Source organism: Apostichopus japonicus, chromosome 6, assembly GCF_037975245.1.
Source record: "Apostichopus japonicus isolate 1M-3 chromosome 6, ASM3797524v1, whole genome shotgun sequence".
NCBI classification, from domain to species: domain Eukaryota; kingdom Metazoa; phylum Echinodermata; class Holothuroidea; order Aspidochirotida; family Stichopodidae; genus Apostichopus; species Apostichopus japonicus.
In genome coordinates, this window is record NC_092566.1 from 14,898,314 (window position 1) to 14,915,402 (window position 17,089).

At 40.4% G+C, this 17,089-nt stretch overlaps 1 protein-coding gene across 1 annotated transcript in view; it reads left to right on the plus strand.

Annotated features, from left to right (window-relative positions):
* LOC139969077 (probable E3 ubiquitin-protein ligase HERC4) overlaps positions 1 to 17,089 on the plus strand; it is a 44,235-nt gene that overhangs the window by 4,688 nt on the left and 22,458 nt on the right. Inside the window, exons 2-10 of the mRNA XM_071973839.1 lie at positions 3,248 to 3,544; positions 4,939 to 5,101; positions 5,636 to 5,712; positions 7,100 to 7,324; positions 8,970 to 9,061; positions 11,093 to 11,223; positions 12,591 to 12,813; positions 13,769 to 13,941; positions 15,082 to 15,193. Of these exons, the coding sequence (XP_071829940.1) occupies positions 3,310 to 3,544; positions 4,939 to 5,101; positions 5,636 to 5,712; positions 7,100 to 7,324; positions 8,970 to 9,061; positions 11,093 to 11,223; positions 12,591 to 12,813; positions 13,769 to 13,941; positions 15,082 to 15,193 (1,431 nt within the window). The 5' untranslated portion in view covers positions 3,248 to 3,309. The remainder of the gene's footprint in view (positions 1 to 3,247; positions 3,545 to 4,938; positions 5,102 to 5,635; positions 5,713 to 7,099; positions 7,325 to 8,969; positions 9,062 to 11,092; positions 11,224 to 12,590; positions 12,814 to 13,768; positions 13,942 to 15,081; positions 15,194 to 17,089) is intronic.

Here is a 17,089-nt window from a genome sequence, read left to right on the forward strand (position 1 = left end):
CTCAGGTAGAGGGGAGAAAGTTTATTAGGGTAGGTCAGTGGTATTGTTTGAGAGAGTGGGTAAAATAGGATTTAAAGGGGGAAAATAGGAATTATAGCCAGTGGTGTGGCCAGGATTCTGCTAACGGAAGGGGGGGGGGGTTATCTCTCATGGGCCCCAAATTAGTGGAATCTGAAAAATGGCCTGAAATTTGGTGGGCCATAAAGTTTTGTGGGCCCTACATTTTTAAGCTCGAAAAGGTATGAGCTTCTGCACCATTGGTGCTCTAGTTTAATATACTGTAGCCTAACTGGGAGTAACGGCTGGTCTATTTGATGATGCAGGGAGCTTGTGGAGGGGGCGGGGGGGGGGGGAGGGAGGATGGATGATGATGGGAGGGATTGTATGGGACTTTGAAACAATAGTTCCACTCAAGCTGTCCTATAGAAGGTAATAATGAGACAACTATCTACGATTTGTGCTCGTGAAGCGCCGCTGAAATTACATCTTTTAAGACTTTTTAGTAATGTTTTACTTCATTGTATGTTGCAAAAGTAATCCATGATACTAATATTCCCTCCTAAAATCTTTTGTCTCCTTTCCTTTATTTTGTCACTTTTTTTTAATTTTTTCGACCCATTCATATATTATTAATTTATTATACTTCTTTTTTTATGTACTTTGTTTCTCAACAAATTTATAATAAATGTACAAATCTCATAGACAATTGTACAAATCTCTCCATGCACAGTACAGTATATTAAACGGTCTACTGCTATTGTTCCCTGCAACAATATGTCTGGTCAGTATAACAATACTTAAATTAAAGGCATTGAAGACTCGCCCCAAACCGCGTGCGGCCATCTGAAAAAGTTAACTTTCTGTTGCTTGCAAGTGACGTTTTGTTCGTGTCGCTACAAAATGCAGACAGTATTCGTGATACCTTGTTATTTTTAGCTGGATATGAGTTGTCCATCGCTGTATCGTTTGTACAGTGCTGTGAGTATTGACCGCAGCTATATGTACTGACTACACTAGTGTCTAATTACCGAAAGTAGCAAGCTGTGTGTGTATTTTCTGGCATCGATGGTGGTGTCTAACACTTCTGTTATGTACACCTCAATCGAAACTAAGTCAGATTACCAGCATTAGACGTTTCTTTTTGTGCGAGTCTTCACACCCTTTAAATATCTTTCCACTTGTTACCTGAGAGACTACACTGATAATCGGTACAAGTCTACTGCAGCTAGACCTACTGTACCAGACATTCAGTGCGAGTACAAAGTCCCTGAATCCGAGTACAATGTTCCAAATACAAGTTGTGTACAAAGTCCCCAGTACGAGTACAGAAAAGTGTACTCCAGTGTACACGGACGTGAGTAGGAGTAGGATCACGAGTACTGTACAGGTTTTTTGCCTGTTCTCCTAGTACGAGTACCTGCCTGAGGGAAAATTGTACTCGAGTTCAGGCTTCAGGATGAGTACGGACTAGAGTACCACATGTGTGAGACCCATAGCTGGAACAGTCTCCCCTTACATCTGAAAACAATTCCAGCATGTGTCAACTTTCCAGAAAGAACTCAAGACGTTCTTATTCATGAATGGGTATCCATTTGTTTGATAACTGTTGTGTCCATTTTGGGTACTTTGCTCCTGTAGCGCTTCTGAACATTTTTTTTTAACTGGATAAAAGCGCTTTACAAATTCTTATATTATAATTATTATAGCAAACATAGGAATCTTTCAAGATATTCTTCGGGTAAACTTCTCACAAGAGTTCCCCCCCCCCCCAGAACTGACTGAATATTTAGAAGTTCTTAATTCGTAGTGTACAGCACACCAGGAGAATATTAGTATGCAGCACTAATGTTGCATCATCAATCATTTGTTAATGCATTCCATAGAGCACTGGTATGGTACTTGTTCAAAACATTATTACTGTACAGTATGTAGACTTAATGCACAAACTATCGGCAGCAAGTATTCTTAATGATAGTATCAAGGCCATTTGTAGTAATTTGCCTAAAAGCTCTCCGGAAGGATGTATGGTAATTGCTGAAAGTGTTTTTATAACTTTAAGGGACACCCATGATAATTACCGATATATATTTCTTGGCATGACGTCTTTGACAATGCATTTTCAGTTTGGTTTATTTCATGCATTTGTTCTCACATTTATACATTAAACAAACGCAAAGGAAGAATAAGAATTGTAAAAGGGAAAGTGAAAGAAAGTGAACTGAAAAACCCTTTTGGGCTTGACTTGTAAGTAGATCACTTCCAGAACGAAACAGATAAAGTTACGAACGAAAGTGAGACAGTCAAAATAATATTAACCCAACCCCTTCCCCCAGTGGCGGACTGGCCACATGGGCATTTGGGCAATGCCTGGTGGGCTGGGGAGCCTGGTAAAAAATACAGCCCATTTTTACTGTAGTAGTGTGTAGAAATATATTTTTAACTGTGGGAATCAGCTCATAAAATCACCATGTTAGTTAGTCTGTTAGTTTGTAACAAAAGATTATTTTTGGGTCTTTTTTAAAGGATTATTGTAACCTACAAAATTGAGAAATATAGCACCATTTCTAGGCATTCCTTAACTTCTCAGCAAAAAATCTCAATGGGGCGGGGACATCCCCTCCCCATAGACCCCTCCCCCAGGATGGCGATCACTATGTAAGTGACATATCAATGAATAATGGGACAGTCTACAGTAGGTGAAAAATGCCCGGGCCGATTTTAAGACCCATATCCCACCCCTCATCATCTAACATATATATTTCTATTTTGCAAGAGGGCCACTCTGAATTGATTTTGGGATTTCCAAAAAAAAAATTCAATGACATGCAAAACAAGTAAAGAAATGAAATTACTCTGGCTAGTCAAGCAGAACTGCTTGACTATCCAGAGTTTAAATTCATTTCAGAAAAGAACCATAAGAACCCACAGGAAATCCATGATTGGAATTTAGCAAACTGAAAATACTGTCTATACTTTCTATATACATGTTGTCCTTTAAAAGTTTTAATATTAATAGGCTGTTCTGAAACTATAAAACCTTCCCAGAAATTTGGGAGAGAACAAATTTGCTTTGTATTATACAAACCTGTTCATCCGGTTTTGGTTTCGATATGATCAATTTTAATGACAAATTAAACAAACAAACTGTTATAACCAGATCATCGTTGAAAAAAAGGTTTTCGATCGGTGTGTTTTGCTTTTATTAGGTGCTTTAATAAATACGACTTCCTCTTTCTCTTCGCAATAGATTCTTTTCATCGCAGATGAAATTTTGAACGCCAAAGAATACCTTTCCATCTTTTCTTGAGTATGGAAGTCGTCGGTTGGGGTGAGACCAGGCATGGACAACTTGGTATGCACGGTCCTGGGTCAGAGGGCGTCGTCGCCACACCGCAGACCGTCCAGGCTCTGAACGGGAAGGACATTGCGGATGTCAGCTGTGGCAGCTGCCACTCTGTCTTTGTGTTGAAAGATGGCAGTGTGTACTCCTGTGGCGCTAATGATAAGGGGCAACTTGGGCAGGATCGGAATAGTCAACAACCAGGTATATGCCAGAAATTACTGCTGTTTCCTTTTATTATCCTCCCCTTCCTCACTTGCTGCACCTGTCCCCTCACAACACCATCACTTTCTTTGCTACTGTGTCTATAAAGCAGGGTTTCCCTAACTTTATCCCCCCACGAACCACCTGTGGATGTCAGAGTTGTCCACGAAACCCCCAACTTTTTGAGACACGATCTGAGTCATTATTTTACTATATATAATACGCTCAACAGCCTGTGTCTGTTTCATAATTCAGTTATTTATCACATGCACGGTACGGTACTACTATGGCAACATATGCGAATGGAACGCGAAAAGAATTTGTCGATAGGTATGACTTTTGTACATTACTAAATTATATGATATATCAGATTTTAGTTCAACAAAAAGTACTGTAGTTTTGACTTTCAGAAACTTCTCACGAGACCCCCTGGGATGGACTCACGCATCCCCTGGGGGTTCATGCACCCCAGTTAGGGAAGCCATGCTTATAAAGTCTTCGGTAACCACAAAGGGCTAAGATAAGGACCACGGCATGAATCATCTGTACTTGACTGTGTACCTAGAGGATGCTTGTGTCCTACAAAATTTACTGTAATTACCACGCAGTACATTACTAAAGTAGTATAATATTACCCGAGATCATGATTATTATCATACAGTTAATAATAATATTAGATTAATAGAGTGCAGACATATCCACTGATAACGGTGCTCAAGGGGCATTATGGTATTACTCTGGTCAACGGTGATAACCTGTCAAACATAGAGATAATCCCTCCACATGGCAGCAGCTAAACAGAGCCCCAAGTGGCAATTTATCTCACAGGTCCCCATTTATACACCTGGGTCAAGAGAGGCATTGGAGATGAAGTGCCTTGCCCAAAGCAGAACGTAATGATCTGACCAGGACTCACACCTTAGCAAGCCTTAGGTAAAATGATAGTGGTCAGACACTGATCAAGGGGTGTCAGGAATTACCATGCGCCCCCTCCCCCCCAAAAAAATTAGAAGTAGTTATTAGCACAACCTTGCCTGTAGACCTAATTAAATACCTAAATTTATACTCTAAAAATGTGCCTCAGAATTCCCCCATTCATGTCTAAAATGTCATTTTACTTTCTGGGGGACGACCCCTTGCCCCTCACCCCCCCCCCCCCCCGCCTGATATTGGCATCTACTTCAAAACCATACATCCCCTCCATTTGAAAATCCTGGATCAGACTCTATTGGTTGAGTTTGTTTCTCACTTTAGTTCCTTCTGCTGTGCTTGGAAGTATCTATACTTTACATAATGCTGTAATTTATATCAGAGAACCTGTTGGTTTTAATGAGATGATAAGAAACTTACGAAAATGATTTGAAATTACTCTTTTCTGTTCCTTTTCATTTTAGAACAAATCACAGCCCTCGAGACCTTCTTCATCTGTCAGGTCTCGTGCGGCTTGTCGCACAATCTCGCCGTGACAGAAAAAGGAAAGGTTTTGGGCTGGGGCCAGGACAACAAGGGTCAATGCGGGTTTGATCAGGATGGCATCGCAGACAAAAGGAAACCAAGGTACAGTAGAGATAAAAAATATTTATGTTCTCGGGAGTCATTTGAAAGGAGTGTACTGCTGTTAAGCAATTGATTTACAAACACTCAAAGTCTGCCATTTCGTCTGGGTGTGACTTTTGAAGGCTGTCCAAACGTCAGAACTGAATAAGTCTGTGTACATTCAAACCTGTCCAAGAAAATTTCATTTGGAATTCCAAACACCTTGAGAAGAGGGGGATAAATGGTCAGTTCTCCCCTCCTCATCCCTTCCCCTCTTTTTTCCTTCTTTTTCTTTTCCTTCTTCCCCACGTTTACCCCCCCCCCCCCCTGTAAACAACAGCAATTCCCAGCACTGTCTGTCATTTTAACATCTGATGAATCTTAACAAGAATGAAGAGATGATCAAATCTTTATACACACTGTAAGTCATGCCTTCAATAAAGGAATTGTTTTTCTTGAGGAAATCTTTAGCTTGATTTTAACATTCTTTATGAAGAATTGATTTTTTCATAAATCCTAAGTCATCAATCCATTTCCGTCTCGTTTATTTCACAGATTGCTTCGAACCTTGAACTCTTACAGTGTAGTACAGGTGTCCTGTGGAGATATGCACTCTGCTTTGTTAACGAAAGGTATTTAACGATAATTTACAAACAATATCTCTTGTACAGTATCCATGGTGACACACAGTTTGCCCAAAAAGCGACCTAAAGACTATACTAATAGGCAGCTTTCTTTCAAGATCATTACCGAGATAGGGTTTCCAATGAGCCTGTGTGGGAACCTTTAAGAATTTGTTGGGTTCTCTGTAAAGGCTAGAAAAGTCAAAATTCAATAACTCTAATATTACAGTTTTGATATAAATGAAGTCTCTTTACCGTTTAGTGAAACACACTGGCATGCAATATGATGCAATAAATAACGGATGGTATGCAATTTGGTGCAATGGAAAGTGGAAACCGGTGCTGTGGCCGAGTGGATAAAGGTGGCGGCATTTGAATCAATGAGGCTTAGCAATCGGGAGGTTCGGGGCTCGATTCCCAGGGCCAGGTCATAGTAATGTGGGTCTCTCATACAAGAGCAGTCTGCAGGTTTCCCATCTGAAATGAATTTTTAAATTGAAAAGATTCCAAATTTGAGTTAAATTGGAAGCCACCTGATGTGAACGTTGTAATCCATGACCCCTTGCGGGCTCCTCCCACAATCGTGTTTGCTAAAGCGTCCTTACTGTAGTTACTGTTTTGTTGCATGCTACGGAAAATTCAAGAAGGTGATCTCAGAGGGAGGACACATCATTCTGTGTGTTACAAAGTACAGTATAATGCACATGACTTCAAACCAAAAAGGGAGTAGTCATGGTTTCGCCACTAATTTCAAATTTTCTACTAGTATACCAAAATACAAATTACTAACAGGTTACAAAAAGAAGAGAAGATATGCGTGGAGATTCCAGAATAAAGACACCAATGTATGAGAAATTATTGACATGAAGATTAGCAAAGTACCGAGGAGATTCCTATAAAAAAAAATTAAGAAAGAAGTATTGGATCAATTTTTTTTTTTTTTTTTTTTTTATTGAATCGAAAATTGCCTTATTGTCCTACTAACCTGGAACATCCCATTGAGACACTCCATGTAATAAAAAAAAAAAGTTTTTTTGTTTTTTTACCCAATATTAAACATGGTGGCAGAGATGGGAAGTTCAAAACTGTTGTGGAATCAAAAGAAAGCATTCATGCCTTTTTGTGTTTACTAAATTGGAAAAAACGGTTGCATCTTGAATGATCAAATGTGAATGTTTTGTTACATTCTGTCAAAGACTAGTTTAAGTGTAGACTAGGCCCTTCATGATATTGGGGGAGGGGGGGGGGGGTTGGGGTATAGTAGTGGACAACCCTTTTGCAACCTACACAGACATAATGAGACTGTCTCCTCAATGGACCTTTCTCTCTTATCAACTCTAATTGTTAGGCTCACTATCGTCCAAGTTTCAAACTTCTTCATCTTTTTTGTTTTCAGACGGTAGAATATTCACTTGGGGTGACAACACCCACGGTCAGCTCGGGATCGGCAATTCACCCCCCTTTTGCGTGAAACCGGGCGAGGTGACAAGTCTCAGCACGTTGCCCATCGTCCAGGTCGTCTCGGGCGGTTACCACTGCATGGCGCTGACCCGCTCGGGTACAATGTTCGCATGGGGTAAAAACAGTTATGGCCAACTTGGGCTCGGCGACTGCGACGGTAGTAAGTTGATGTTTCTCTTTCGTCTAATATTACACAAAAGTTACATGTGCAGGCGGAATTATAAGTTTTTGTGTGTCCGTAGTTCCAAGAGAATAATAAAGTTTCTTTTACATACCCATACCAGTTTTTATGTTATTCATCAAATAAGATAATATCGAATGCCCCATCCTGTAATATAAATGTTGATGATAACCTTGTCTCCACAGTCAATCTTAGATTTCAGACTATTTTTTAATAATATTCTTCAAGTAGTTGCAAAACAGACTGATAACTCACATGGTACTGAGTCATGATACTTACAACATAGTTGCTGGTCCCTGTACCGACACTCAAGGATCTCTACCGGTACCTCATAGTCGGTCATTTGTGGAAATGTGGTACAGTTTTCTACATTGGGAGATTGAGTGCTTGTACACACGCTTTAAAGCCTTGTACTTGTACAGGTACTCATACTGATTCTACTTCCTCTAATACTCATGATGTTTCTAAGACTTCCGTGGAAAGTTTTAAGGGTTTTTGCTAGTTCTCCCACGCAGTGGCGGAGCGTCCATACAGCCAGGGGGGCGGATGCCCCCCCTGACGGACTCAAATGGACTGCTGGCGCCCTTTTCACCTTTTTACCACTTTTAACTTATTCGCGATATTGACTTTTTTTTATTGCGCTCTCTTCTTCCTATTGACGTTTGTCACATTATCTGCAAATTAGAAAGGCCCGGAAAGGGTCATTTCCGGCAATCTAGGAAGTATCTTTACTCAAAAAATTACTGTACGCTCGGTGCCAACCTATGGTGGTGCTCCGCTGAGATAGTGTCGAAAGCGCCCCTACAAACCATTCTCACCCCCCCCATACCTATACCCCTAGCTCCGCCACTGCTCCCACCTGACAACCCAGTCTCGACCTATTTGCTCGTCCTAATAGTCAGATTCGGTGGTCGGGGAAGAATGTAGCAAAAAATAACAAAGAATGACCGATGTGTAAGTTTGGTGAATAGAACACCAGGCTTTGGGCCAAGTAAAACTTTGGGTGGGATCATATGCCTACCACTAATTGTTGTTGTCTTTTAGTATCTCTGGTGAGACAGTGGTGGCCAACTGGCTAAGGCGTTGGACTCGTGATCTAAGGATTGCTGGTTCGACTCCTACCTATTTCATTACGTTGTGTCCATGCGCAAGATGCTTTTTTTCTCACTTGCCTTTCTTCACCCAGGGGTTAAATGGGTACCTGTGAGGTAACTTGTCATTGGGCGCAGTATATAACTGCTGCCGACTGGAGGGATTGTCTCTGGGACAGGTTATCATTGACCAGGGGTAATAAAACGTCTGTAAAGCGCTTCTTTGAGACCTATCGCTGGTGTAAAGCGCTATACAAAAAGCAAATATTATTATTATCTAATATGATGGAGGATGACTCCATATCATTTGACCTATTTGGCGTTGGTTGATTAAAATGTAACCTAAATTTGATGTAAACAACTAGTCCTCTGCCTGATGACATCCAAAGCTGATGTTTGGTGGTCCCAAAACCAAAGGATTGGACAACCATTAAAAGGTTTGCCCCTGCTTCTCAATAGTGCTGGGTCTGTTTATAACCTGGTATATCACTGAAGAGATTCCTTTTATTTTTACTTTATTTTTTTCTATGCAGAGAAATCTTTCCCATTCTTACTGAAAGGGATGAGAACTCAAGGTGTGCAATACATCAGCTGTGGACAAAACCATACTGTGATGTTAACCTTTGTGAGTATCTGTAACTCTATAAAACCATACTGTGATGTTAACCTCTGTGAGTATCTGTGACTCTATAAAACCATACTGTGATGTTAACCTCTGTGAGTATCTGTGACTCTATAAAATACCATACTGTGATGTTAACCTCTGTGAGTATCTGTGACTCTATAAAACCACACTGTGATGTTAACCTCTGTGAGTATCTGTGACTCTATAAAACCATACTGTGATGTTAACCTCTGTGAGTATCTGTAACTCTATAAAAACCATACTGTGATGTTAACCTCTGTGAGTACCTGTTACTCTATAAAACCATACTGTGATGTTAACCTCTGTGAGAATCTGTAACTATAAAATCATACTGTGATGTTAACATCTGTGAGTATCTGTAACTCTATAAAACCATACTGTGATGTTAACCTATGTGAGTATCTGTGACTCTATAAAACCATACTGTGATGTTAACCTCTGTGAGTATCTGTAACTCTATAAAACCATACTGTGATGTTAACCTATGTGAGAATCTGTGACTCTATAAAACCATACTGTGATGTTAACCTCTGTGAGTATCTGTAACTCTATAAAAACCATACTGTGATGTTAACCTCTGTGAGTATCTGTAACTCTATAAAACCATACTGTGATGTTAACCTCTGTGAGTATCTGTGACTATAAAAACCATACTGTGATGTTAACCTCGGTGAGTATCTGTGACTCTATAAAACCATACTGTGATGTTAACCTCTGTGAGTATCTGTAACTCTACAAAACCATACTGTGATGTTAACCTCTGTGAGTAACTGTGACTCTATAAAACCATACTGTGATGTTAACCTCTGTGAGTATCTGTAACTCTATAAAAACCATACTGTGATGTTAACCTCTGTGAGTATCTGTAACTCTACAAAACCATACTGTGATGTTAACCTCTGTGAGTAACTGTGACTCTATAAAACCATACTGTGATGTTAACCTCTGTGAGTATCTGTAACTCTATAAAAACCATACTGTGATGTTAACCTCTGTGAGTATCTGTAACTCTATAGAACCATACTGTTATGTTAATCTCTGTGAGTATCTGTGACTCTATAAAACCATACTGTGATGTTAACCTCTGTGAGTATCTGTAACTCTATGAAACCATACTGTGATGTTAACCTCTGTGAGTATCTGTGACTCTATTAAAACCATACTGTGATGTTAACCTCTGTGAATATCTGTGACTCTATAAAACTATACTGTGATGTTAACCTCTGTTAGTGTCTGTGACTCTATAAAACCATACTGTGATGTTAACCTCTGTGAGTATCTGTGACTAGATTTTCAGTTTTAGAACTTCACTTTCCATTGGGGTGTTCAGGTAGTGGCATTCTTACCCCAGCCATATAGTATCGATATATCTTTGGCACGTCCAAAATTTCATTTTCATTTTCATTTCATTTATTTGTTTTCCACAAAATTGTGACACATTCGAAACGAGTGCATCTGTTAAGCGTGCTATGATCTTTAATAGTGTTACGATTGTGTAGAGTCTTTAGCCCCCATACTAGAGGGGGGGTTGGGGGAGGTTAGGGACCCTAGAAGTGACTGCAGCCTGCATTTAAGATCAACAATAATTATCATTGAAAACTAGAAGAGAAGAGGAGGGCAAAGTTTTATTAAAGGCATCGTGTCTAAATTTAGGAAGTTTGCTGAGGGGGAGAGGAGGGTGGGGGGGGGGGTGAAGTTTCACACAATAGGCATTTGCCTGTCTGCAGAGATAAAGTTTGGTTTGGAGAACTACAGGATTGAAAACACGGTGCAGCGTTCTTCCAAGTGAGAACATATCCTCAATCAGAAAAACATATTAGTGGCCACAACCTAACATCCTGTCTCCTATGCATGACCATTTGTTAAATGAGATCAAATTGTCAGGTTAGCTCGGTTCATCTGATTGTGCTTGTTTATAGCTTTGTGGTACTTCTCTTCCTTCAAACAGTACACACAAGCTTGACTTTTGAATGTGTGTATATATGTATGTCTGTTTGTTTGTCGATCCAGGACGGTGGTGTGTTTACCTGCGGCCTTGGTTGCGACGGTCAACTAGGGCACGGCCAGGTGTCTAACGAGCTACGACCTAAGAAAGTCTTTGATCTGATGGACAAGGAAGTCACCCAGATTTCATGTGGCAGGTACTTGGTATATTTTTCTTTAAATTACATGCTTTAATTGTGAGTTTGAAATTAAGTTCAATTATGTTGAAATTAAGTTCAATTATGCAGTGTCTGAGATATATTAAGTTAATGCCTCAGAACTTTCGCACGATAAATGTAAAGTACTTATCAATAAAAAACAGCTTTTTCCTTTTAATTTTCCTGAATATCCCTGAGCTGTTTCCTTGGAACTCAATGGATAGTATGTGTTATGAATACGAAATGCTCTTTGCAGCTCAATTTGATGTCAGAAATTTTGTTAATCAGATACATGGAAACTCTCTCACTCACAAAACCAACTATCCGCTCCGAACCCCAACCCTCTCCCTCCCCCTCACAAGATATCGCAAGGACTCCATTGATACAAAATAATAATATACAAATGAATTATTGTGCGGTACCTTCTTCCACCCTACATACTTTAGTTTGACATTCCCATTTGTCCACCCTCAGTCATCTTACCTTAAAAAATACAAAATAATACAAAATTCACGTTTGTCCACTTTCCCATTTGTCCACCCACAGTCATCTAACCTTAAAAAATACAAACTAATATACAAATGAATCATTGTGTGGTACCTTCTTCCAAATAATACAAAATTCACATTTGTCCGCATTCCCATTCGTCCACACACACTCATCTAACCTTAAAAAATACAAAATAATACAAATTTCCCATTTGTCCACTTCCCATTTGTCCACCCACACTCATCTAACCTTAAAATATACAAAATAATACAAATATTCACATTTGTCCACTTTCCAAATTGTCCACCCACACTCATCTAACCTCAAAAAATACAAAATAATACAAAATTCACATTTGTCCACTTTCCCAATTGTCCACCCACACTCATCTTAACCTTAAAAAGTACAAAATAATACAAAATTCACATTTGTCCACTTTCCCATTTGTCCACCCACACTCATCTAACCTTAAAAAATACAAAATAATACAAACTTCACATTTGTCCACTTTCCCATCTGTCCACCCACACTCATCTAACCTCAAAAAATACAAAATAATACAAAATTCACATTTTGTCCACTTTCCCATTTGTCCACCCACACTCATCTAACCTCAAAGAATACAAAATAATACAAAATTAAAATTTGTCCACTTTCCCATTTGTCCACCCACACTCATCTAACCTCAAAAAAATACAAAATAATACAAACTTCACATTTGTTCACTTTCCCATTTGTCCACCCACACTCATCTAACCTCAAAATAATCCCAGTTTGTGATATCCACATCGTCACTGAAATGATTGTCTATCTGCTGAGCATGCTCATGGCGCTGTGGAAAGGAAACTACCTCTTTTTCCTGAACTTGTTCTCCCCAGAGCCGTCACCCTAGCATACATTGCATCCTCAGGCCAACTTGTCAGCTTCGGCGACAACCGATCCCGCCAGCTCGGACAGTTGGACTCCCGCTGTAACGTGCAGCCCTCCCCCGGGGCTGTGGCAGGGAACTGGCAGAGGTATCCCCCCGGTCCAGGTCAAAGAAGCATCTGTGCAATATATTCCGGCGGCAACCACTGCTTATGTGTAGTCGGATTTGGCGAAGTTAGTACAAAATTTCAATTTTATGTCTGCAGAAGGTTTGAATACGTTAGGCGCTCAATACGTAGAGAATATAGAGAAATAAAAAATAACAAGATAGAGATATAACTGTGTAGTCTGAAGAGAGAGTGTTGTGGTCAAGTGGTGAAGGCAGTGGATCTAAAATTTGCAGGTTCGAATCCTGGCCAGATCATTAACGTTGTGTCCTTGGGCAAGGCACTTTTATCTCCATTGCCTCTCTTTTACCAGGTATATAAATAGGAGGACCTGTAAGATAAACTGTCAGTTGGGCTCTGTTTAGCTGCTGCCATGGTGGAGGGGATTATCTCTATATTTGACAGGTTATCGTTGACCAGGTTAATATTGTGATGGGCCTTGAGCACCGTTATCGGTGAATAAGTCTGCACTTTATAAATCTAACTATTATAACTATTCAAGTTTCCAGGGTGCACACTCCAATTTCATTTACTAATTTCATACCGAATTTCTCTGAATTCCCTCCTGTTTTTTCCTCCCGAGTTGTAACAAATGAAACTGGGGCACGATCCCTGGTTTAACGGTATGCACCGTCACCCATAGCAACGAAACGCCTCTATAAGGAGATGGCCATTCGGCAACTAAGAGTTGGATATCTCAGTCAGGGATCATAGCGTCTGCGGTCACAGATTCGAATCCTGTTCTAAACTCATATTTCTTTGCTTTTACTCAAGTCTCGTTACAATGATCTCCCCTTGTCTGATTCCTGTCGTTCATTGAATCCTCAAATAAAGCCTAACGAAAAAGTAGAACTCGTTGATTATGTAACTACCTTCTCAGTATTGAAATTGGAAAATGTACACACGTGCGATAGGTTACGAGAAGACATTTGTCATTGGTTTTTTTTAATGTTATCTTCATTTTTTAAATCAAGTATCGGACGATGCTTGACCGACAATTTGGTTCTCTTTTGCACACTCAGCACGCAGTAGCGCAGCTGGACCACCGAGAATTTCCAGCTTGGAAGCAAACGACGGTGATCGACGAAGATTTCATCTCGCGCATCGTCGATTCCGTCTTTGATGAGGACGTCAAGAAGGAGCTGCAGGACCTGTTCTCATCGGCGTCTTGCCTAAACAGGTCTTTCTTAAAAAAGTAAAGCTCATTTTTCTTTTCTTCATATCTTCATATCTGGAATGCACTGCCAAATAATATCTGTGATGCCAAAACATTAGCCACTTTTAAGAAATTACTTAAAACTCACTTTTCCTTTTTAGGAATTCCACTGTAAATCTATATTGTTTTGTAACATTTTTCCTTGGTATATATATATATTTATATATATTTTTATATTATTATTCAAGCTGCATCCATTTTATTTTTCGTATTCATATTTTAAGTGATTTTGTCCATTTGTTACATAGAATTACTTAAAACTCACTTTTTCATTTTAGGAATTTCTCTGTAAATCTATATTGCTTTAAAAATTATTCCTTTGTATATATATATTTTTTTATATCATTATTTATGATGTGTCACTTTTATTTGTCATATTCATATTCGAAGGGTTTTGTCATTTTGTTGTCATTGTAAAGCGCTCTTGAACATGCTTAAGCATGAAAAGAGCGCTATATAAATCTGGTAAATAATAATAATAATAATAATCTACTAGGAAATTGGTGTTGTAGCATTATTGTGTTTTTGCTTTCTTTCTTGCCGGAGTGCTACACATTGACGCTATCAACACTTTTCTTTAATCCAAATTTTGCTGCAAACTTAGTCGCTACTTTAATTTGCTTTGTGTTTAGTTTTTAATAATGAACTTCATTTATTGCTGGACTGAAATAATTTCTGCTATAATTATTATTCATTCATACTTAGTAAAGATTCCTAAATCCTATTGGTCCATTCAGGTCAGCTGACCGTGGTTAATCCTGTGAGTAACGCATGGTAAAATTACCGGGCATCACTTTAATAAATCTTTGGTTATATGTAACCAAAAATGTTTTGTTTTATAATTTTTTCCCCACACAAATGGTAGTGTATGAATGAACGGGGTTAATCAACGGTCTAGCGTGCGTTACTCACATGATTAATGCACTCCGAGTGTTAATGCTATCGCTGGATGCACTCGGGCTCTGCCCTCGTGCATCGCTTGCATTATCCCCCGATTGTGCATTAATCCTGTGAGTAACGCATGCTAGACCGTTGATTAACCCTTTATTCTGATGATTTCTATTTTATGAACATCATTTTATTTATTTATTAATTTTTGTGGTATTTCTTTTACACCAGAAATAATGAACACTTTGGAAGTAGTCGGCAGAACCATGGAGTCGATCTGGACCTGGCCAGAACCTCATTCAGTAAGCTGCACACGACCAAAGCCAAACAGCATTTTCTTTGTGTATGTATAGACATTTTATATCAAATTTATATAAATTTTTACATTAATTCTATTCTCATTTATGTCCGGTCATTCAAATGTTATAGTAACTTGTAGCTGAGAGGATGACTTCACATCCTTACCGCAGGCATGTAGCTAGGGGGGGGGCAAAGGGGGCAGTCGCTCCCCCTTGAGCATATTTTCTTTGTATGTTTTTATGATATCGCTAGTAATTTCAAAAGAGAAAATGCTAAGATGCAACTTACAAGGCCTGGGAAGTGCCATTTCCAGTGATCTGGGAGGCACTTACAGCCAAACTTTTCTTGTACACTTCGCGCGAACCAATGGCTCTGATAGTTTGCCTACAGTTTTGCCCCTCCCTTGGCAAATTCCTTGCTACGCGCCTGCCTAACCGTTAGGGAAACATAAAACCTTTCAAGTATTCGTTGATAGCCCCACATAGCCAGACATTTGATTTGATTTAATTAAATTATATTATCTGGTCATATTTTTTCCATTGATCACACCTAACTGGCATGGAAACAATATGACCGAGTGTACTCTATCTCTATAATCATGCAAGTGATGTATTTTTTATATGTGTTCATTAATTGTGTGTTTTGATTTTCTTTATAGCATATATATCTGTTTTGTAATGTTGTAAACATAGACGTAGAGATGTTATTGAAGATATATACAGTAATTACTTGCGCTGCTAAACCCTATGCGACAGTAGCACAAATCGGTGATTTTTGAAACCCCCTTCTGTGCCCTTCCCCATCCCTCTTCCCCGTCCCTCTGCCCCTTCCTCCTCCCAGGCTGGACAGTGGCATAAATAACTACCAACTCAGTGATTCAAACTATGAAACAGGAAACCTTGAAACAAGCTGCAGAGTTGGTGCCTCATGGGAAACTAGCACCATTTGCAACCGAGAGGATATTGTCACCTGGCTGCACCCTCCTCCTCCTCCTCCTCCTCCTGAGACCCACTTATGTACCGGTTACAAGGCAATATGCTGGTAGGCCAATTGGCCCCTGTCCCCCTCCCTCACTTACCCTTTCCCTTCTCCTTTCCATTTTCTCTCCATTTTCCTTCCCCTGCATTGCCCCCATTCTCTCACCTACCCCTCTGTTTTTTCCCTCCCATTTATCTTCTCATCCCTTTCTCTTCCATTTCTCTTCCATTCCATTCCTCTCCATTTCCATTTTTCTCCCATGCCATGGCTCTCCTCCCTTACCCCTCTGTCACCCTTTCCCCTGAGTGCCTCCCTTTCCCTTCTGCCTCCCTTTCCCCTTTGCCTCCCTTACCCCTCTGCCTCCCTTCCCCTTTGCCTCCCTTACCCCTCTGCCTCCCTTACCCTCTGCCTCCCTTACCCCTCTACCTCCCTTTCCCAACTTCCTCCTTACCCCTCTGCCTCCCATTTCCCTCTGCCTCCCTTTCCCCTCTGTCACCCTTTCTCCTCAGTGCCTCCCTTTCCCCTCTGCCTCCCTTACCCCTCTGCCTCCCTTTCCCCTCTGTCACCCTTTCTCCTCAGTGCCTCCCTTACCCCTCTGCCTCCCTTAACCCTCTGCCTCCCTTACCCTCTGCCTCCCATACCCCTCTGCCTCCCTTTCCCCTCTGTCACCCTTTCTCCTCAGTGCCTCCCTTACCCCTCTGTCACCCTCTCCCCTCAGTGCCTCCCTTTCCCTTCTGCCTCCCTTTCCCCTTTGCCTCCCTTACCCCTCTGCCTCCCTTCCCCTTTTCCTCCCTTACCCCCCTGCCTCCCTTACCCTCTGCCTCCCTTACCCCTCTGCCTCCCTTTCCCATCTTCCTCCTTACCCCTCTGCCTCCCATTTCTCTCTGCCTCCCTTTCCCCTCTGTCACCCTTTCTCCTCAGTGCCTCCCTTTCCCCTCTCCCTCCTTACCCCTCTGCCTCC